This window comes from Danio rerio, chromosome 9, assembly GCF_052040795.2.
Source record: "Danio rerio strain M-AB ecotype USA chromosome 9, GRCz13ab, whole genome shotgun sequence".
NCBI classification, from domain to species: Eukaryota; Metazoa; Chordata; class Actinopteri; order Cypriniformes; family Danionidae; genus Danio; species Danio rerio.
In genome coordinates this window covers 31,991,661-32,015,758 of record NC_141029.1, presented here as the reverse complement: position 1 = coordinate 32,015,758, position 24,098 = coordinate 31,991,661, and the positions used below count along the sequence as shown (strand labels likewise).

The 24,098-nt window shown below is 35.5% G+C and overlaps 1 protein-coding gene across 5 annotated transcripts in view; it reads left to right on the top strand.

Moving 5' to 3' along the window:
- The window catches only part of abi3bpa (ABI family member 3 binding protein a), a 35,534-nt gene extending 11,720 nt beyond the window's left edge, over window positions 1-23,814 (top strand). The window contains exons 10-23 of one of the 5 annotated variants that reach the window (XR_015499490.1): window positions 1,707-1,781; window positions 3,360-3,497; window positions 5,146-5,202; window positions 6,427-6,468; window positions 6,788-6,913; window positions 8,648-8,734; window positions 8,848-9,057; window positions 10,599-10,704; window positions 10,986-11,065; window positions 14,896-14,922; window positions 15,024-15,182; window positions 21,003-21,125; window positions 21,217-21,933; window positions 22,023-23,814. Coding sequence is in view for 3 of the 5 variants with exons in the window: in XM_087267937.1 (XP_087124063.1) it covers window positions 1,707-1,781; window positions 3,360-3,497; window positions 5,146-5,202; window positions 6,427-6,468; window positions 6,788-6,913; window positions 8,648-8,734; window positions 8,848-9,057; window positions 10,599-10,704; window positions 10,986-11,065; window positions 14,896-14,922; window positions 15,024-15,182; window positions 21,003-21,125; window positions 21,217-21,332 (1,346 nt within the window). In the remaining 2 variants the exon portion in view is untranslated. Of the gene's footprint in view, window positions 1-1,706; window positions 1,782-3,359; window positions 3,498-5,145; window positions 5,203-6,426; window positions 6,469-6,787; window positions 6,914-8,647; window positions 8,735-8,847; window positions 9,058-10,598; window positions 10,705-10,985; window positions 11,066-14,895; window positions 14,923-15,023; window positions 15,183-21,002; window positions 21,126-21,216 lie in introns of all 5 variants that reach the window. The other 4 variants (XR_015499491.1, XM_087267937.1, XM_087267938.1 and 1 more) reach the window with 4 other exon arrangements.
- The last annotated feature ends 284 nt before the right edge of the window (window positions 23,815-24,098 follow it).

The following is a 24,098-nucleotide window of genomic DNA, read 5'->3' as shown; positions in this document are numbered from 1 at the left end:
GTCTAGAAGCATCTAGTCAAGTCAAATCACATCGTCACGTCTTTATTTCTATAGCACTTTTACAATGTAGATTGTGCCTAAGCAGGGCTGCACGGTGGTGCAGTGGGTAGCATGTTTGCCTCACAGCAAGAAGATCGCTGGTTCGTGCCTCGGCTGGGTCAGTTGGCGTTTCTGTGTGTTCTCCCCATGTTCTCCCCATGTTCGCGTAGGTTTCCTCCGGGCGCTCCGGTTTCCCCCACAAGTCCAAAGACATGTAGTATGGGTGAAATGGATAGGCTCAATTGTGTAGTGGATGTGTCTGAATGAGTGTGTGTGGATGTTTCCCAGTGATGGGTTGCAGCTGGAAGGGCATCCGCTGCGTAAAACATGTGCTGGATAAGTTGATGGTTCATACTGTTGTGGCGACCTCAGATTAATAAAAGGACTAAGCCGAAAAGAAAATGAATGAGTGAATGAGTTGTGTTGATACAGCTTATCAATGATAAAAAATAGGCTATAAGAAAGTGATAACAACATTTAGATTGTAGAATGTCGGGCTGACTGGAAAGTTGTAGTAGAATGCTGGTGTAGTTCCAGCTATATTAAAACTGATTGACGTTATCTTACATGTCTCCGTTGAAGGACAATTTACTGAAGATCAGGTCTAACAAACCCCACCAAGCAAGAGACAATAGTGGTAAGCATCTGAAACTTCATCAATTAACAGAAGTGGAAAATAAACCATGGGAGAAACCAGGCTCAGCGACTAATTATCCTCTGGTCAAATGTAAAGGGGCAGTGATGCAGTTTAGGATGTTAAAGGACTTGAGATTAATAAGCATCCATCATGTACAGTAGGAGTTGCAGATCCAAGTAGGTCAATGGATGGGTGTTCAGACTAGGCAACTGGATTAATGCTAATATTCATCCGTCACTAGGTTCAGTCTTTAAGTTGACTCAATGATGACCAAGAAAACCATCTGCTCTGAATATGGACAAGATACAAGATTATGTGAACCTCAGGATAAGAAGAAACACACAGACTGTAAGATAAACGTAGATGCCATTCAATATAGAGTATTTTTGGGAAGTTTATCCAGCTCTGATTGTCCTGATTAATGCAGCCTAAGAGTCCCTTAGAGGATTTAAATTTCAAAGTTATTTGTTTGTATTTTATGTGTATGCTAGTATGTTAATTTTCTATGCCGGTTCTAGCTGGTTCAGGTAGGTTTCATTAGGGTAGGTGCTAAGATACAGAGAAAAAAAGCTGAATTTGACACTTACCAAAAATCAAGGGAGCCAAAAGTGTCAATCAGTTGTACTCGAAATCCTTCACATTTTATGGCTCAGTGTTGGATCTACCCTTTAATATGGTGGCCATGATTGTTCTCATGTTTAAGTGCCCTTCTGAGGTAGATTTATCCTGTTTGGAATGCAGTGAAGAAACTGTCAGACAAATCAAATGTGTTGTTGAGGCAAGTTGGAGCTAAATTTTACTGCATGTTGGTATTTCAGGGGCAGGAATGGACACTACTTGTTTAAGAAGTTCTTTGATGTTTTTCATTCATCATTATTGCATTTTTCGAAATAATTGGAGCCAGAAATTCCTTTAACAGTCTTGAATAATCTAGAGTTAAAGCTATTGCTCAGGGATCTTCTGAGAGCCTTATCATTACAATATGTTCAGCATTGTTTGAGACTTATGTAAGTTTGCCTTTGTATGTCAGCTAGTTCCCAGCGAAAGGACAAACGAGTACTGTCACAGCCAACACTTACAAATGAGGTGGCCGGTAGGAATAAGGGTAATGATGTCAGATCTATTTTATTTGTCCTAACAGTGCTGTTTGTCACCTGTCCATTTTAACCACATAAACCTTCATTGGACACAGTAGTGTCGTGATTGTTTCCACCAAACTTCAACAACACTTCCAATTGTCATCCTGCTGGGCAATGCTATCACCACCTGAATAGTGCTAAAACAGCCCCCACCACTGCCGAAACTGTGTCTAAATCATCACCCACAATACCAGCTCTTGCACTACCATGCAATGTTTTCACCACAAGTGCCTGACTACTTCATCCACTCTTGGGGTGTGTTTACATTTGTTAACTTTGGCTCAATTAAAACGAATTCCAAACAAAATAAATAGCTGAAAATGGGCCTTGGTCTGATTTTTGGTGCAGTTCATGTAAAAAATTTGAACAACTTGGACCAAAGAAATCTAATTAAACCAAAACCAGCATATTTTATAACACAATTTGACCGTTAATGGGAAATGAGGATCAAAACACCTCTTTTTCCACTATAAACACATTGTCTCTAATTATTGTGATCCAGAATACCATTTCCATAGTACGGTTTCATATAGGTCCCCCTGATCTGGCTTGTTTTCCACTGCCAAATAAACCTTTACTTGATAGGCTTGGTGTATGCCAGAACGTTGCAATTGACATCATTTGCATTAATTCTCGACAAAGCAGCACGTCTTGAATTTTCCACACATTTTGAACAGCCTTTTGGGACATACAGCAGAACTTACCCTTGCTTCTTGGTGTGTGATTGTTTGTCACAAGGAGAGACAGGCTTTGTTTTGAGCATGGTTCATTGCTGCTACACTTATTATTATCGTGTCTTTATTCAGCTGTGTTTTAAAGAATGGCTCTTTCTGTGTTGTCGGTCCCCTGATTTGTGGCAGGCATTGGTAGTGGTGGTGTGGAGAGACCCCCCTCATGATTGTGAAGCACTTTGGGTGTATGACCATACACATTAAATGCGTTATATAAATACACATTACATTACATTACAAAGATTCTATGTAAACTAATATCATTGAGCAGGGAGACTAGCTCTACCCTTTTGGTACCATACTGTTGTGCTAAGAACTCTTAGGAAATGGGGCCAAAATGGTACAGTATAGTTTGCTGTTTTTGAACTTCTGACAGTGGAAGCAAAAAATAATGTGTACCATATTGTTCCGTACCCAATTATACCACATGTCTCAGCGTAAATGGGCTAAAAGGATGCTAAATATCACTACATGAATATAAAAGCTGTACTTTACACTGTTTGGTATCAAACTGTACAGCTCAGTGGAAACGGGCCATACATGTATCATTTTTCCTTTCTAGTCCAAACTAATAGAATCAAACTACAAATGTGAACACACCCTTGATGTCCAACACTGCCACTTTCATTACGCTATGCACACCATTCCCTCCATTGTCACTTCAGTATCTGTTGGCTTCTGTTTTTGGATAGCTGATGCTCTTTTGTGAGCTTCCCAGTCTCATCTGCATACAGTTGTTCAACAGATCTGTTATCATAATCTTTAATCATACTAATTTTTCTCCAATGGCTGACTGTGTTTGTGTTTATCTAGGCAGAGGTATCTTCCGCAACTCTTCTTCTGTGTCCTACCCATTGGCAAGAAATGTTACACAAAGACTGAGGCCTCTCTCCACAAACCATCTCAAGCTGCCTCCTGTGCCTCGTAACTCAACTCCCAACAAGAAAAGGGGTATAAAACTTTGCGGCCTTCACACTGACACAAACACAATTTTTCTTTTAAATGAGGCATTTAACTGTTTAACTGTCCTTTTATGCTTCCAATGACCTTTCCAGCCATCCTTACCTTTATTTATGAATTCATTTTGTCTGTTTTATTAGACTTTTTAAATGCCACAGTGGGCAAAACCATAAATTTATGTCATTAAGGCTGTTTCCCACCACATGTGCATGCGCAGCAGCATACAAGTATTTTTGTAGAGTATACACTACCTGACAAAAGTCTTGTCGTCAATCCCTGAGCAACAAATAATAACTTGACATCAAGTTGATCATTTGGAAAAGTGGCAGAAGGTGGATTTTTCTGATGAATCATTTGTTGATCTGCATCTCAACTATCACAAATACTGCAGAACACCTACTGGAATCTGCATGGACCCAAGATTCTCTCAGAAATCAGTCAAGTTTGGTAAAGAAAAAGTAAAGGTTTAAGGTTACGTTTAGTATGGAGGCGTGCAAGGGATCTGCAGAGTGGCTGGCAACATCAACAGCCTGAGGTATCAAGATATTTGTGCTGCCCATTACATAACCAACCACAGGAGATGGCAAATTCTTTAGCAGGATAGCGCTTCTTGTCAGCCTCCACATCAAAGTTCCTAAAGCAAAGAAGGTCAAGGTGCTCCAGGATTGGCCAGCCCAGTCTCCAGACATGAACATTATTGAGCATGTTTTGGAATAAAATGAAGAAGGCATTGAAGATGAATCCAAAGAATCTTGATAAACTATTGGAGCCCTGCAAGAACGCTTTCTTTGCTGTTCCAGATGACTATTAATAAGTTATTTGAGTGATTGCAGAGACGTATGGATGCAGTCACCCAAGCTCATGGGAGTCATATTTTTTTTAGGATTTTCCTTTCGTTTAAGCCACTTCTGATACCAAATGATCAACTTGAAGTCAAGATATAATTTGTTGTTCCTAAAACTTGAATAGGCAACAAGACTTTTGTCAGGTAGTTTAATGCAACATTAAGCAAAGTAAAGACTTGATTATTTTGTTCCATATTTACCTAAATTACAAAAAAATACATTAAATTGTTTATCATTGAACATAACATTATGTCAGGGTTTCCCAAATATAAAGCCACCAGTACTAAATAATATGTCAATGATGTCAAAATGTTATGATCTGGCATTGGTAGATAGTTAGTTCTGCACTTTGTGCCTAAGATGTGCAGTTATTTAAATGGGACTGTGCATATTTGAGCATTCGTCTTTGCACATGGTTTCTCTGGTGGGCTTTAAATTCATTTCTCTAAGGCAATCGTAGGACCTGTTGACAAGATTCATGTGTCATCTGCAGAGAAAACGCACACACACTTTCGCTTTCTGCCAGAAGTCTGTTTCCCATCCTATCCTCCTACAACTGTCATTTTATTCTGCACAACAGCTGATTACTCCTGTGACACCTGATACTACAACTGAACACTTTTTGTCATTTAAGTGCACAGTTTCCCTTTAAATCTGGTTTCTTACTCTAATTTTATCAAATGCAAACCTCCATGTGCTTACATTGCTTTATGTTTCTTGAATGTTCACATGTGTTTTGGAGAGATTTGAACTTGAAATGGGTTTGATTATAGCAATCTTTTCTATCCTGACAGGGCCTCATGGTGAGGGTCACATAGGCCTTCATGGAAACAAGCCTAGAAAACAACCTGGTAAACTCTTTTATGGATTATTTTTGAAGATTATTTAGTAAGGGAATTCAGATCTCATTCTCCTTACAATCCATGTGATGTTACTTTAGTTTCAAAGCCTGGTTTTATGTTATTCCGTTGAGTGATTTTGTAGTCCATGTACCAGAAAACCGTGAATCCAATTGTGCACAGTGCTAGTTTGCTTACAGGTTTAATGTGGTGTTTCAGATAGATGTCCCTGTTTTGTTGAAAACATCTCCTGTGCAGAAAACGATTCCCATGCAGCTGGATTTCATGACAAATCTAGGCCAAAGCAAATATTTATGTGCTGTTCATGTCATAATGGATTTTCAGAGCTTATGCTTCTTTGGAAAAGCATGACAGATCAGCCATTGATAAACTCTGCCAACTGCTCATGAGAACACAGGACTCGTCTCACTTTCTCCATCATCCTCTCCCAACCAAAGACAACATAGCAGCTGAATAATGAAGAATCAAAATTGAATCCCTCTGTCCATACCCAATAGCTCATTCCATCCATCCCATCCGACTTTTATTAGAAAATATACAGCCCTGAACACATTTGGCCGACATGTGATTACTTAAGGAAAATCTGAGAGCATTACTCATCCAGATTTTCTTAAAAAACATCCATTCGAGCTAAATTAGATTCCTGATAATGTTCCAGAATGTTTCACGAGTTGCATAATGGAATATTAGAGAGATGGCTGTTGGAAATAATTATGTTCTGAGATGGATTTGGTCAGTATTATCCTGCATTTCTATTTTGAGGGAAAATGCAGCCCTATGGCGGTTTAGTTCTGCACTCCATCATAGCATTGGTCCCTCAGAGCTGTTCTTGGAGATGTTGTAGTCCTGAGCGTCTGGACAGCATTAAAACATCCCATTTGGCTCAGACAATAACCTGACCGTGCGGACATTAGCCTGATGTCATGCAGTATTTTTTTGTTTTGTTTTTTCCTACCATGTGAATCTTATGGATTCCATTGTAGTATTGTAGTTATTTATGATGATATAATTTCTGAAGAGGAAACAGAATTAAAATGACTCTAAAGCAAGATCCAATACCTCCAAACTGTCTTTTTGTTTAGACCATTCTTAGCCGCAGTATAATTTTATTTGGACTATAATGTTTTATGTTGTGGTTAAATCTTTCAGTGTTTTAATGATGTAACGTAAACAATTTCCTTGTATGCTGAACTACACTGCATTCTACTTTTACAGTGAAGCCAAAGCTGAACCAGGTCTCGGATACCAAAGAAAAGGGTGAGAACACTGACAGATGAAGATTTCAAAGCTGTTTAGATTTGTCTTCATTTCATTGCTGGTCAAGCCACCCTTTATACAAAACTCTGAATATTAGAACAGAAACAATGGTACAATGAGTTATGGAAACCACAATGCAGATCATTCAAGTTATGTTGCTGTAAAAGACACTGTAAACGTGTTGTTATTTAGCTTCCAGTGTAAAATTCATTGATTGAAATTCAGCTGAAAAAGACAGCAGCATCAAAACTCAGCTTACTGTTGATTCTGTTCAATTTAACACCAACATAAAGAAACCGCTCTTCATCTTAAATTGTAGAAATCATCACTGACCTTAAGCAGATAGACCCAGTTCCAGAGTTGAAACCCCTACCTCCACCCACAACTGAAAAACCAGCCAACCAGGAATTGTCACAAACAACAACACCACAGTCTGCTTTTGAAGGTATGCTTTAAATTATGTCACATTTTATTGAGATTAAGCTCTTGTAGTTAACAAACCATTAACTTTGATTGTTCCTCAATAAACTACTTATTTGCTGCTTATTCACAGTTCATAAGGCAGTGGTTTAGTTTAGGTATTGGGTACAGTTAGGGATGTAGAATATGGTCATGAAATATATGGGCTTAATAAGTACTAATAAATGACCAATATGTTAATAATATTTAAATTAAAAGGAAATAGTTAATAGTGAGAATTGATCCCTGCCAGATGTTACCAACCAAGTGTTACCAAATAATGTAAAAAAAATCCTTTTAATTTTGTCATTTCTATTCCAAATCATAATTTTATTTATTTATTTATTTAACCAGAAATATCCCTTTGAGATAAAATATCTCTTTCACCAGAGAGTCCTGGTCAAGACAGGCAGCATAGGACAAAGTTACAAAAAATACATCTCACAATACATAGACACCCGCAAAAATAGTATAAACCATAATCAATTGTTAAAACATGTGCAATGTTTTAAATTGACAGACTTTAAAACATATTTAAATATGGTGATAAATGGTACAGATTTCATATGTAGTATATCTTGAAGCTCATTCTATGCATATGGAGGATACTTAAAAAATGGCATCTTAAGTAAGGGTATATCTGCTGATTTGGTATTATAGGTATTTGAGCAGTACTCCAACAAATATGTACTGTGGTAATTTACCAACTAAAGCTTTAAAAATAAAAACTAAGATGCTGTTTTCTCCTTGACTATAATGTTATGTAAATTACAGTGGTGTGTGCGTGCACTTGAACCAGTGACAAATCGTAAGGCAGTATGATAACCAATATCCAGTTTTTTTAAAACATTACATACAGAGGTACGTGTATAAAGTTTATCTCCATAATCCAATACTTATAGTAGTGTACTCTCAGCTAACCAATTTTAAGCTGCCAAGGAGAAGCATTTTTTTTTTTAGATGAAAATAAAAACCTAATGTTGGTCTGAGTTTTTTGTGGTTATCAATATAAAAAAACTCATAAAGTCAACTTATCATCAAGTCAGACACCTAAATATTTATAAGATGTAACTTTTTTAATCTGTGTGCCATTTAAAGTGTTCATTTTAAAATTGTGTATTGATAATCTGGATCATGTAAAGATCATGTATTTAGATCATTTGCATTCGATACTAATTTTAAGAGAGACATTTGTAATGAATAAAAAGCATTTTGTAAAGACTCTGTTGCCACTTTTATAGATGTAGCAGTGTAAATAAAGGTGTCGTCTGCATAAAAGTGTACATTTGCCAACTCAACAGCTTTACCAAGTTCATTAACATAAATAGAAAATAAAATTGGCCCTAAAATTGAACCTTGAGGAACCCCTGTCTTTACTGTTAAAGGAGCAGAGATACTGTATGATAAACACACTGAGTTCTTTTAGTCAAATAATTATGTAAGCATTTCAACACTAAATACTTCAAAGCCCTATACATCTTGGCCTTTGCAACAAAATATCATGATCCACAGAATCAAATGCTTTTGATAAATCTATAAAAAGTGCAGCACGTGATTTTTTTATCACCCAGTGCAGAACAATAATGAAACAATAAATGATCTAACCATGGCAAGTCATTTCTGTTGTTTGAATTTGTGGAATTCTGTTCCTTGAATTGGTTTAGAGCCTTAATCTTTTTTCATTATGTTATTTATATGGGTGTATTTTTCTAACTCTCAGGCAGTCGTTTTGACACTGACAACTCCTCCGTGTACAGTAATCATCCCAGATTAGAATTGGATCCAGCAGGGAAAAAACGTTTTGTAGGTACGAATATGGACTTAAATAATTTAGAAATACAGCACCAACAACATTACAACACGTAGAAGTACAAGATGTACTTTTGACTCGAGCTCTGATTGGCTTTCATCTTTTTGCAGCACCTCATGTGGTCTACAGGACCGACAAGCGTCCAGAGGAGCCCTGCTCTGTCACAAACTCCCTCAGCTTTTTTCCCGATGAGGAGGTGGGATACCTGAATGTCACTGGTCCACCCAAGACCCCCCCATCCAACCTCACTGTGGTCACAGTGGAGGGATGTTCCTCATTTGTCATCCTGGACTGGGACAAAACAGACAACGAGACAACAGGTAGAAAGAACGATTGTTTAAAAACTAAAGACAGCTTTAAAGGAGGTATGGGACAACTTGAAAAATGAATGAAGAATGTTGTATCGTCGAATATGGCAGCTGTAGGAATGAAAGTTAAAAGAACCAGCTATTTTTGATGAATGTCTGTTTTTTTCTTCTTCTTCTCTGGAATGTACATTAGCTTGGCAAGCCTGTGGAATAATGTTTTTAGCATTGGATTGAGATTAGGCTAGAAAATGTATATTACCATTGTTGTCAGACTATTTCTGATTTGAAATATGGCTTTGAACAGTGCTCTTGACTGATTTTAGTCATTTTTCATTTCAGCATAGGGATTGTACTTATGCCCATTACTTACAAAGTAAAACTGCTGCCCAAACGTTTTTGCCAAGATGGCCGCCAAGTGAACAGACTTGCAATGTAGGTTTTTTTTTTAACTCAGTGGAATTTTACAAGATAAATGTAATACAAAAACGAAAGTTCATGAAAATCATTATTTACCAATTTCAAAATAGTATAGAAGAAAGGAGATACACTGTGATTGAAAACAGGATTAAACCAATTTTTTTATCAGTTATTACTATTCTTTTTTATTATATATATATATATATATATATATATATATATATATATATATATATATATATATATATATATATATATATATATATATATATATATATATATATATATTTATTTATTTATTTATTTATTTATTTTTAAGTACATTCTGTTTTTAAAATATAGCTTAACTGTTTTTGCTTATTTGTGGCTTTTGCTATTTATGCTCATAAACATGCATAGAAAATCTATTCATGCTCATAAACATTTTGTCTTGTTGTGAAATGGGTCTACAAAATTTTATTGCATTTTTGGTGCTCTGGCTAATTTCATGGTTTGAGGCAGCTTCACAGAACATCTCTTTTGTGTTTTCTTTATTTTACATATTTCGTTATGTCAGATCAGGCTGTTTTGCTCAATTAGACTATAAGATGTTTTAATTTTATGTTTATCTATTGGCAGATGTTTTATATCCAAAGTGATTTCACATTTGCATTTAAAATGTGTGAGAACAATTAATGATAAAAGTTTACTGCTCTTAATTTGATTTTTGGGTGATTTTCATCAATTCGGTGTGGGCCAGTTTGAGCAACAGTACAAAATTTACAAGATTATGATACAAGGTTTCATTTAAAAATAGAGTAAAAATAATATTGTGAAATATAACAGATAATTTAAGTAAAAATTATCACTTGATTATGTTTTAACTTTTATATTTTTCATCTTAGCATTTTTATTTGGTTAGTAGAAAAGTAAAAAAATAAATTAAAACAATATAATGTATATATATATATATATATATATATATATATATATATATATATATATATATATATATATATATATATATATATATATACAGTTGTAGTCAGAATTATTAGCCCCCCTGTATTATTAGCCCACCTGTTTATTTTTTTCCTGTCATATATATATATATATGATTTGCACATCAAGAGATCTTGTTTTTGTACTTTGCACAGAATATGAGGTAGTTTCCTCCACCAAGGGTCCGCATGGAGAGGAGGTCTCCATCCAGACAACAAATCAAACACACACAGCTGTGGAAAACCTGAAACCCGAGAGCAGGTATGAACACATGGACATCATGTTAAGCTAATTATAAAGGCTACTCTATAAGCCTAGCCTATAGTCCTACTTCTTAAGCATATCAGAAATATACTTTTGAAGTTGTTTAAGATAAAAGTATTTGCAAGTTAATGTTTAAATTGAAATAAATAATAATTACATAAGCCTTAAAAACACTTAATAGCCTTGATAAGGTTCTAAAAACATACAGCTACTGTCTATAGTAAGATTTAGTTGCTGGGTTATTGCTCAACAACTCTGAATTCACTTTTTTCTTGCAGTTATGAATTCAAAGTTACGCCCAAGAACGAGTTGGGTTCAGGCCCGTCCAGTGATCCGGTCAGCTTCAGTACAGAGTCGGGTAAGTGCAGGATGCAGTGAAGTGAATTGATTATGAATGCATTGTGTGTTCAGAATGATTATGTGCAAGAGTCTCGGCTGAACGCTTGTGAGCTCAGTCTGTTCTGAGGTCATTGTGAAATCATTTGGCTCGTCCAGTGAATCTGAGCCCTGTTTGCTCCAAAACTGTCACCGGGCCAGTCGTAACAACAAAAGAGGCTTTAATTTTAGCTTTAATGATTTTTTACTTAAGTATTTTACATAAGAAAAATGGACCGCATGTCAAGCTCTGAAAATGAAAACAAACATCGTAAAAGCTGTTTGTACAACTGAAGCCATCTAAAGGGATTTATGTGAAAAACAGACCTAAATGTAAAATATTATCATCTACAGGGTTAGTTCACGCAAAAAATGAAAATGATGTTATTAATTACTCACCCTCAACCCTGAATCTTTGTTCATGTTTGGAACATAAATTAAAATATTTTAGAGGAAATCCAAAAGCTCTCTGACCCTCCATAGACACCAGCCGCCCTAAGAAAAAGAACCAAAAACATTGTCTAAACTTCCTGTGGTTCAACTGTTATCATATGAAGCTCCAAGAACACTTTTGTGTGCAAAGCAACTGTAAATCTTCTATCTGTATATATTCTTCCACATCAGATCAAGATGCATATCTATATAGGAAATGTGTTGCCTGCGTGTTGACTCTAAAATGTGGTCATGCAGCACTTTTTGCCCCATTGACTTGTATTTATATGCATGTCAATGCACCAGAGGGGAAGCGTATGCATGTGTGACAAGATTTGCATGCCACTGCCTTCCAAAGCTCAAGCTTACTGAACTCTGACCTACGAATTCACATCAAATAAATGCGCAAGACCATTCGGAGAACTGTTTTATAAGTGTCGCATCATCTTGTTTAATCCCATCCCTTTTTGTCCAACAGAATATTTTAAGCTCTAACTGGTGTTACAGATGCTTAATTGCAATACACCATAGTAAATACACATTCTGACGACCTGGCGACAAAGAGAAGACATTTTTGGGCACACAAAGGTGTTCTTAGAGCTTTGTATGAATACAGTTCAATCACTGAAGTCACAGAAATGTTTAGACAATGTTTTTGATTCCTTTACTGGACTTTTCAGAAACTGTTGCTGTCTATGTAGGGTAAGAGAGCTCTAGGATTTCATCTAAAATATTTAAATTTTTATTCTGAAGATGAATGAAGGTCTCAGGGGATCGAAACAACATGAGGGTGAGACTTTTCATTTTTGTGTGAACTAACCATTTTAAACATCATTGAAGTCTCATTCAAGCTCCAAAACATCACGACTTGCGTGAGAACCGATTCTGTATAATGTCACGGAGCCATTTAAAGGTGAAACCAGCACTGAAAGTCAGACAGGAGAAGGTCACTGGAGAATGAGAGATGGAGTTTGCAGGTGTGTGATGTTGGCTGTAATGTATACGTGTAATCAGCACATAAGCATTACTGTCAGCAGTGAGAATGGCAAATGTTCAACTAATAGCTCCAACGTGTTCATCCTTCTGTGTTCATTACAGTCATTTAGGTAGGAATACAGTACAGGGGCCCTTATAGGCTGCCAGAAAATAATAACAACCATGAGGGTTTCTGACACAGGCGCTGGAAAATTGTACATCATGATAGCGAGGACAACTCTAGGGACTTTCTCAGTGCTTTGGATTCTTAGAAAACTTCTTTGAACGAGGTCCAAAAACATGCTGCACTGTTAATATTCAGACCTTGAGTGGAGTTATTCACCTGAATGGCACACAGTCTGGATTATGTAACTGGAAGGGATTTAACTTTTTATGCCTTATATGCTCTCTCACACACACACACACACACACACACACACACACACACACACACACACACACACACACACACACACACACACACACACACACACACACACACACACACACACACACACACTCACACACACAAACACCATACCATATGGAATACACACACAAACACTTATAAACATTTATATTTATTTGTGTATCATCATGGTTTTCAGAAAAAAATATCTGTCACATCATTAATAATAATAAAAATAAATAATAATATCAATAATACACATTTCTTTATGACCAAGAATCACTGTATCAGAATGATACTTAATTTTAAATCATTAATTTAAAGGGGAGGTTCATAAGACTGTTACGACACCTTTATAACCATGAAGTAACATGTCATGAGTATGAAAGAGATTTTATGCATGCTTATGACAACTTTCATTAGCTCAGTTGTTTTATTGTAAATGTAAAAGGGACTTTGTTTGAGATATCTTTGTTATCTTGACATAAACGATTACATCATAACCTCTCTTTACCTTTGTCATGGCAACTTGACATTACCAAGACCACATAACTTGTCATAAATCTGTCATAAACATGATTGTCATGAGACCAATATAATCAAATTTCATTTGAAAAAACTGAATGTCATTAAAATTTCTCAATAAGTGTCAAAGCTCTTTTGTATAAATTTATAAGTGTGATTATTATTAATCATTAACCAAAATATATTTAGTTGAAGCCCTCCTGTTTATTCCCCCCCCCCCCCATTTCTGTTTGAAACATTTCTAAACATAATTGTTTTAATAACTCATTTCTGATAACTGATTTCTTTTATCGTTGCCATGATGACAGTAAATAATATTTGACTTGATATTTTTCAAGACACTTCTATACTTCTATTTTAAAGTGACAAAGGCTTAACTAGGTTAATTAGGTTAACTAGGCAGGCTAGGGTACGCCAAAATAAAACAAATAAAACTTTCTCCAGAAGAAAAAATATTATCAGACATGCTATGAAAATTTCCTTGCTCTGTTAAACATCATTTGGGAGTTATTTTAAAAAAAATCAAAGGGGGGCTAATAATTCTGACCAACTGTATATAAATACCAATAATAAACTAAATTGGCTCAGTGGTTAGAACTGCTGCTTCACAGCAAGAAGGTTGCTGGTTCAAGTTCCCACTGTGTCAGTCTCTCCGTGTTTGTGAGGGTTTTCTCCGGGTGCTCTGGTTTCCCCCACAGTCCAAAGACATGTGGTATAGATGAATTGGACTAGCTAAATTGGTTGTAGTGTATGAGTGTGAATAAGTGTGTATGGGTGTTTCCCATTACTAGGTTGTGGCTGGAAGGGCATCTGCTGCATAAAACATATGCTGGATAAGTTGGCGTTCATTCCGTTGTGGGGACCCCTGATAAATAAAGGGAGTACACTGAAGGAAAATGAATGAATGAATGAATGAATGAATGAATGAATGAATGAATGAATAAGCTAAACCACCGTAGTTCAAATGGATTTTTTTTATTAAATGTTTCAATTTTCAATACTGTAAATATTTTTACGTGTGTCATGACTATTTTTAATTTCATATTATTTAGGTCCCTCCAACAGAAGATCAGAAAATTGTCAATTTCAAATTAAAAAGATGATCTGTTGTTAGAAATAATTAATTACTAAAATTAATAATTAAATAAAATTTTTAATTATTGTACAAATGTACAAAATTGCATTTGGCACTGTATAATTTATACGCTACCATCTAACCCTTCAAATAAAGTGTTAATAAATGTTTTCTGATGGACAATGGAAATTCAGCTCTACTGTCTCATGAAAACAAATGACATTTTTGAATGCATTAATATATGAAAAAATTAAATTTGTATTAAATACACAATATTACTGTATTTAATAAATGTTCAAAAACCTTTAAAATGTTCACAGATCACAATCTTTTGAACAGCAGAATGTCTTTTAAATCAGAGATTTTTTTCACTGACATCATTTCTTCTTTATTGCAGCTGATCCTCGTGTAAGCGAGAAAACCAGTAAGTGCTCCAGTCAAGAATCACAATATTAAAAATAGCAATAAACAACATCTCAGCATGACTATACAAAATGCACCTGTATCTTATCTTATATCTTACAGGTAAAAATGCCATCTGGTCATCATTTCCATTCAAAGCAGACTCATACACCGAGTGCAATGGCCGGCAGTTCATTAAGCGGACCTGGTACCGCAAGTTTGTGGGAATCCAGCTGTGCAACTCTCTCAGATACAAGATCTACCTGAGCGACTCTCTAAATGGTCAGAATCAAGTTTACACACCTGACACATATACACTGAAGATCAAATCACCTGCAGTTTCCTACATTTGAAGTGATGTAAAAGAGCAGCTTTACTATGCTCAATAAACCATCAGAGGTCATAGTTGTCATTTTCTTTTTGTCATAAATTCTTAATATTAAAACATTTTGATCAGCTTTCTTTTTTTAAACATCCTATTTACAGTTTTATACGGTGCCATGCAGAGTTCAGATGCAAAAAAAAAAAAAAAACCTGTCATCTGAAATTGACTTCTAAAATTAGGGGTGGAAATCACAGGTTAACTCACGATACGAAATTATTACGATATTTTGCCCCATCCGCGATACATCACAATATTTGTAAAAAAATGAGAAAAAAATGCATCAAAAGTTATAACATGCATTTCTTTTATCAACACGTGCGAGTGATCTAGCTAAGTTAAAGCAACTTTGTGAAGGAGAAACTGGTGGAAGCTTTCAGAAGAGCTGGGAAGTCTGAAAAACACAAATACCTTGGTTCAGCTTGGACAAAAAAAAAGTATTCTTATGCCCCAAATTTTTACTATTGCCAACACCAGAATGCAGCATCCACTTGGATAATGTGATGGCAGCCACAGGACAACGTACTCACCACCCACCAGCTATAGGTGGAGTGGAGAGATAGTGATAGAGGCAATTCAGTGGATGGGGATGATAGGGAGGCCATGATCGGTAAGGGCCGGTGGAGGGAATCAGGCCAGTACACCGGGGTAACACCCCTACACTTCACAAGAAGTGCCATGGGATTTTTAATCAGTCAGGACCTCGGTTTAACATCTTGTGCGAAAGAAGGTGCTCGCTAACAGTATAGTGTCCCTTTCACTATACTGGGGCATTAGACCACAGGTTGAGCACCGCCTGCTGGCCTCACTAACATCACCTCCAACCAGTGTTGCCAACTTAGCTTTGTAGCTAGATTTAACAACTTTTTAGACCCCCCCCCCCCCCCCCCCCCCCCAACAACAAATTTTCAAAAAGCGACTAGCGACAAATCTAGCAACTTTTTTGTGATACTGGAGATTTTTATAGACTGTAGACTGTCATTTGTCCATACTGTACCCCTTCCCAGCCTCAGAGCATTGACAGGCAGCCCTGTCCCTATACAGTAGTCTTTCCCACCTGCAGCCTGACAGCAGATCACTCCTCTGCGTACTGACGGCAAATGATTTAGCACCAGCAGTGTGAAGGTATTTCCCTTGTACAGTCAAACCGATCTGCTTCACCTTTATTTTAAAAATTTAATTTGACCGTTTATTCTTTTCTTGTTCACAATCACAGATATTTTAAGTGAGAGTTTGGGAACTTGTCTTAGTTTATTTCATCTGAGAGATTAGTCTACAGCAAATTCACTAGTCTACACATCTATACTGATATACTGTATTCAAACAGCAATCAATTTTGTTAAATTGACATGCTTACATAAAGTGTAGTGCAAATAAAAACCCCTTTATTAACCATAGGCTGTTAAATAAACAGAAATGGTTGAACGTGATGACGTCAGTAATATGCAAATTGACGTATGACACAATCTAGCGACTTTTAGTGACTTTTCAGGCAGAGCTTTGTGTCTTTTCATTTAAAATAGTTGGTAACATTGCTTCCAACAGCAACCTAGTTTTTCCATGTGGTCTCCCATCCAGATACTGACCAGGGTCAGCCCTGCTGAGAGGGGTCTAAATGCAGATCGGGTGCAGTGCAATCTGAGCTGCATCCAATGCTTTTTAATGGGCTCACCTAACCCCACCCCTAACCCTTCCCCTCATAGCAGGGGTCGGCAACCCGCGGCTCTAGAGCCGCATGCGGCTCTTTAGCGCTGCCCTAGTGGCTCCCTGGAACTTTTTCAAAAAATGTTTGAAAATGGAAAACGATGAGGGAGGTAAATATATTTTTTGTTTTAATATGGTTTCTATAGGAGGACAAACAATCTTAACGTTTTCCAATGCTGTAAAAGTGTGTAGAATATTTAATTTTAACATTTCTGTCAACGAAGATTTGCGTCATAGCCTGCGACACACGTTTCTATCAGCAGGGCGGGATGACAGGCAGGTAGCTGTTGTAAACAAACCGGCGGCTGTGTGATGCGCCATGGAGCGCAAGCTGTCTTTGCCAAAGATGTACAAGCGGGGCACGCTTTCTCATTTTCCCTCCCTGAGAGAATTCAAAGAAGCCCATCCCGATCACTCACTCAACGGTGATTATTTACAAGGTGTGATCGTTGATATGCAAACTGCATTTGGGAGCAGATTTTGCGAGTTGCGAAAGGAAAAAACGAGACTGTCTTTCCTTGACACACACCCCTGGAGATTGACCCTTCCTTGTTGAGCACATTCCCAGGAATGACTCGAGCTGATCTTGAAATGGAAATGGCAAGCTGCGTTTTATTGCACTGTTTGTTGCCCAGATAAGGGGCACGTTGTGCACGTTCATTTTAATGTTGTTTTTTTTGAATCCTTAAAATAAAAAAAAAAAACATTAAAAAATCTGATTTCTTTATTGCATTTCTTTATTTTCCTCAAAGCAAAACATAATGCAATAATATGGTAATAAAGTTAAACTTGAACATTAAACATAATTCATTAATATTGTAATGAAGTTAAACTTAAACATTAAACATAATGCAATAATATTGTAATGAAGTTAAACTTGAACATTAAACATAATTCATTAAAATTGTAATGAAGTTAAACTTGAACATTAAACATAATTCATTAAAATTGTAATGAAGTTAAACTTGAACATTAAACATAATTCATTAATATTGTAATGAAGTTAAACTTGAAAATTAAACATAATTCATTAATATTGTAATGAAGTTAAACTTGAAAATTAAACATATTTTATTAATATTGTAATGAAGTTAAACTTGAACATTAAACATAATTCATTAATATTGTAATGAAGTTAAACTTGAAAATTAAACATAATTCATTAATATTGTAATGAAGTTAAACTTGAAAATTAAACATATTTTATTAATATTGTAATGAAGTTAAACTTGAACATTAAACATAATTCATTAATATTGTAATGAAGTTAAACTTGAAAATTAAACATAATTCATTAATATTGTAATGAAGTTAAACTTGAAAATTAAACATATTTTATTAATATTGTAATGAAGTTAAACTTGAACATTAAACATAATTCATTAATATTGTAATGAAGTTAAACTTGAAAATTAAACATAATTCATTAATATTGTAATGAAGTTAAACTTGAAAATTAAACATATTTTATTAATATTGTAATGAAGTTAAACTTGAACATTAAACATAATTCATTAATATTGTAATGAAGTTAAACTTGAAAATTAAACATAATTCATTAATATTGTAATGAAGTTAAACTTGAAAATTAAACATATTTTATTAATATTGTAATGAAGTTAAACTTGAACATTAAACATAATTCATTAATATTGTAATGAAGTTAAACTTGAAAATTAAACATATTTTATTAATATTGTAATGAAGTTAAACTTGAACATTAAACATAATTCATTAATATTGTAATGAAGTTAAACTTGATAATTAAACATATTTCATTAATATTGTAATGAAGTTAAACTTGAACATTAAACATATTTCATTAATATTGTAATGAAGTTAAACTTGAACATTAAACATAATTCATTAATATTGTAATGAAGTTTAATTTGAACATTAAACATAATTCATTAATATTGTAATGAAATTAAACTTGATCATTAAACATAATTCATTAATATACTGTAATTAAGTTAAACTTGAGATGGCATCGTACAACAGAGTAGTCACGTGGCGCGTCATACTCGATGCACTGCAGGGAAATGAACATTTAATCATGAAGGCTCAGTTTGTATTTGTAGTCAACGAAGTCATTTTTATAGTAGGCTAATATAGCTAATATAAATACATACAGCATGTGTTGCCATCATTATAAGGCTTTTAATTTTTTGCGGCTCCAGACATATTTGTTTTTGGTTTTTTTAGTCCAATATGGCTCTTTCAACATTTTGGGTTGCCGACCCCTGCCTCATAGTAACGTCACTCGCTCCATTTGAGTGCATTGTGTCTGATAGTGCATTGCTGAGTGACGCAATCTCAGCTTGCATCATAAAGGCTGCATCCAGATACTAATAGCCCTGCTTAGCTTCAGCGAGTAACCTGTTTTAGGCTGCAAGGTGATATGGCTCTGGGTATATCACCCTGTAACCCATAAGCATATAGCAATAGCATCAGGCCCAGATTGGCTAATCGGGAGGACCGGGAGAATTCCCGGTGGGCCTGTCCGTTTTTTGGCCGCAAGGGCCGGTGTCCCTAGTTCCAGAATCTGTTGCTCTCAGCAGTCACACTTTTTAAAAATAATTTATTTATTTACTTGACCACAGCCTTCTTATTCATTATTTTACCGCAGCTCTGCTCTTTTTATCTATTTTCTCGTAGCCTCGTGAGCAGGATGCAGCCTGCAGGTTAATGATGCTATAACTAGATAAGTCACCATTCAATGTACAGCTGTTGTGTGGTTAGTACGTTAGATTATGACGCGGCCAACCTGGGTTCGGTCCTTGTCTGAGTAACAAATTTTTTTTTTTTCATTTTTATTGTTAAGACATAATACTGTAAGGGTTGTTGAACATTTGAAGTTCTAAAAGAGCTGTTTTCTCAAAAAAAGACGTGATAGTGTAATTAGAAACTGAATTGGAAATGACCTTATTTTAATATAGTCAGTGGTGAACTGAGGTGGGCCGGTCTGAGGCTTGAAACTCCAGGGCTGAAAAAGAGTCCCACTCCGGCCCTGAACAGCATATCAATATTTTTTGCCACCCCTATCTAAAATTAACCCTTTTTTCATAGCTTCCTATGTTTATGTTCGGTTATTTCAGTTTAAAGGCCATGAAAAGATGAGTAAACTGCTCATTTTAGACTAACAAAAACTGATATGGTATTCTTCACATATGTAAGCTTTACAAAGGCTGTTTTACTCCTGTTAAAGGTATCGTTTGCACACAGATTGCACACATTACTCACACTCAAGTGGTTCTAAATTTATGAATTTCTTTCTTCTGTTGAACACAAAACAAAATATTCTGAACAATGTTGGAAAAAAGCAGCCATTGACCTCCATAGTAAGAACAGAAAAATAGGCATTAAAATATATTATTTTGCTGCTTTTTCTAAATATCTATTTGAAATGAGTTGAAGCAACACAATGCTTGAGTTTTTTTGGGGATAACTTAAATGTTTTATGTTCAATCTATTAAAATTTGTAAAACAGTTATATTAATCCAATTTATTTGTGTTGGGACAACATGAAGGAAATGTACGGACCCCAGCGTTTTTTTGAGTGTTGGAAGTGTTTTGGTTTCCCCACAGTCCAAACACATGCGCTATAGGTGAAATGGGTAAGCTAATTTGGCTGTAGTGTATAGGTGTGAATGAGTATGTATGGATGTTTCCCAGTACTGGGTTGTAGCTGGAAGGGCATCCGTTGTGTATGAGCTGGTTCATTCTGCTGTGGCTATCCCTGATGAATAAAGCGAATAAGCCGAAGGAAAATTAATGCATGAATAAATGAATGAAAGTGTTTTTTTTTTATCCCCAACTTTCATTCATTCATTCATTTTCTTGTTAGCTTAATCTCTTATTAATCCCCAACTTTCCTCAAAGTATCTTTTGTGTTCAATATATTCTTTTTTAGGTGAACTATCCCTTTAAGAGGACTAAGCAGTGACTAAGTTGTTCTCTAACAGGGATTTCCACTGTATTTCTGTTAAATGGTCACTTAGTCCTTCTTTCTCCAGGAAAGTTCTACAGCATTGGAGACCAGACCGGCTTTGGAGAAGATCACTGCCAGTTTGTTGACTCGTTTTTGGATGGGAGAACCGGAGGTCCTCTTCCTCCAGACCAGTTACCACCCAAAAAAGGTTTCTAATGAACACATTTTTTAAAAGAAACAAACACATGGTAATCTTACACTTGTTCAAGTGATATGATTATTCCTCCTCTGTTATCAAGGCTTTTACCGGGCCATGCGTCAAGAACCTGTCCAGTTTGGGGAGATGGGAGGAAACTCCATGATCAACTACGTGGCCTGGTACGAGTGCGGGATACCCATTCCTGGAAAATGGTAGATTCACAAGACCTGATAAAATAAGAAACTGCAGTTCCTATGGGAGACGTGGCTTTATAATGTGATGATTGTGTACAGAGAATGATTTCTTTGAGAAATGTATCTATATTTTTGTGGTTACCGGGCACATATTTATATGCTGAAGCAGCGCAGCAAACGTAGAGAGAGCTGAATGAATTTTAGCATTAGAAAAGTGTTGAGAATATAGGGAAGCGGGCTCCCTAACGGCTAAATAAATGTGTATATTATTTATCGAAATATTGAATATGTCACTAAAACGAAAGGCATTAGTTGGATATTTAAGTGTTATATTCTCTGCAAGAAATGTGACATCAACATAGAGGAATGTTTTAGGTTCAAAGCAGGATTTGTATGCAGCATCTATTACCCTGTCATTTAGGGCTCCATGATAATGGATAAATCTGATATTGCCATATTTTATTCTTCTGCGAGAAATATTGTGATATGAAAAGTTTCAAAAGATAGTTTGAATAGCTCTATGTGAAAATTTTCTGAGAAGTCCAACAGTATTCATGTAGAGAAATTCAATAATCACAATGCAACAAAAAATGCTTTTCTTACTTTGTTTTGTCTTGTTTCTAGTCCAGGATCAAAAGAAAAAGGGCACACTGCTACTTCAGATCTTAAACATTAAACTGAAATATAAATGTTTTGAGAGCTAAAGTGGCAGTGTGCCCATTTTCTTTTGATCTTTTGTTTTGTTTTGTTTGGTTTTTGATCAATCACCTGCTTTTGAGGATCCTAGATGTGCGCACATTTCTGTTTCTTGGTTGTTTCTAGTCCAAACATCAAAAAAATTCTTAGACCAACACAAAATAAATAAAATAAATAAAATTTCAAGAGTTCCCACTTAGATATGCTTGGCACTTATAGCAGGTTTGGCATGCTGTCCCGGGAGAGAACCCTGAGCTCGGAGATATTTGAGCCCAGGGCTCCCGCCCGGTCTAGAAGCATATCAGGGGAACCGAGATCAGGTAGGTCTCGATCGCTCCCCCTTTAGAAGGGGAGAAAAAGGAGGAGATGGGGTGGAAGGGGGGATTCTTCCAAAACGAAGATAGAAAGTGATCCATTTATATTAAGCTAGGATCATTCTGATTGGATTATTACTGATTACGGATGAGTGGCCAGCGGTGCACAATCATATCACGTGCTCCTCTCGTAATTAGTTTATGAAACTTCACTTAGTTTTCAATGTCAGAAGACATAAGTAAAAATTTGTTTTTTTTTTCTCTCTCTCTTTTGCTTTTGCTCTCTCTTTTAGGGAAATAATCTGCCAGTGGGGAAATGAAATAATCATGTTGAAATGTAGAAATTTGGTCTAGAAACAGAACAAAATTTTTAAGTAAATGTTTTTTTTTTTTTGCATAAATCATTCCATATACAGTTGAAGTCCATATACAGTTATTAGCCCCCCTGAATTATTAGCCCCTCCCCCCATTTCTTTTTAACAGAGATTTTATTCAACCCATTTCTAAACACAATAGTTTTAATAACTCATTTCTAATAACTGATTTTATCTTATTTTGTCTTTGCCATGATGACAGTAAATAATATTTTACTAAATATTTTTTCAAGACCTATACAGCTTAAAGTGACATTTAAAGGCTTAACTAGGTTTATTAAGGTAACTAGGCAGGTTAGGGTAATTAGGCAAGTTACTGTATAATGATGGTTTGTTCTGTAGACTATCAAAATATATATATATAGCTTAAAGGGACTAATCATTTTGTCATTACAATGTTTTGTATTCTAGCCGAAATAAAACAACTAAGACTTTCTCCAGAAGAAAAAAAAATTATCAGACATACCATGAAAATTTCCTTGCTCTTAAACTTTTTTGTAAATATTTAAAATAAGAAAAATAGTAATTCAAAGGGGCTAATAATTCTGACTTCAACTGTATGTAGTGGTGAGACAGTAAAGGTGGATTCCACTCTTAGCCATTTTTTTTTTACTTTCCCCCAGTGTTGTGCAAATGTGATGATTTAATAGATTTATATGGTAATGGCAGAAGTTGAAAATTGGCTACATCTGTGGAGTACTACACACATCTCTTGTCTCATTAGGCCTTTTGGCTTTGCATTTAAAAATACGGTGTATTGTAGCTTTTATTTGGTGCAATGTTTTATAGCTTGATGGTTTTTGTAGTATTAGTTGTAAGATGCTGTTATAACAAATTGCCTGCCCTGAACCCGAAACATTGCCTGAACAGCTCCAGCACATTTAAGAGAGGAATCCAAATAGTCAAAAACTATTCAAGTAATTGTTGCAGTTATATATTATGTATGAATGTCTTAAATATAGCATCACTATAACTAGGAAATTGATTGTTTTGTACAGAAGTTCAGTGACTCATGATTTCCTGAGAAAGCTTTTAAATGCCAGATTTTATTCAGTATGTTGTAATGATTTTTATAAGATTTGTAGAGAATCTGCTTTACTAATAAAAGCACATCCAGTTTTTTGATCTCTTATTTTGTTCATTACTATAGTAACAGCAGTGGTGTAAAGTAACAAATTAAAAAACTCAAACTACAGTAATTGAATAGTTTTTCTCCAAAAAATGTATTTATTAAGTAGTTTAAAACTTTTACTCCACCATTTCCCTTCAACCAGCAGTCACTACTTTATAATTTCCTGTCTATGGGGATTAGATAAATCAGTCCTGTGATTTTTGTCCAATCAAATAGTAATAGCAAATAGTAGTTAGATTGCATCAAACTGAGCAACCTCAAGACAAGGGCGA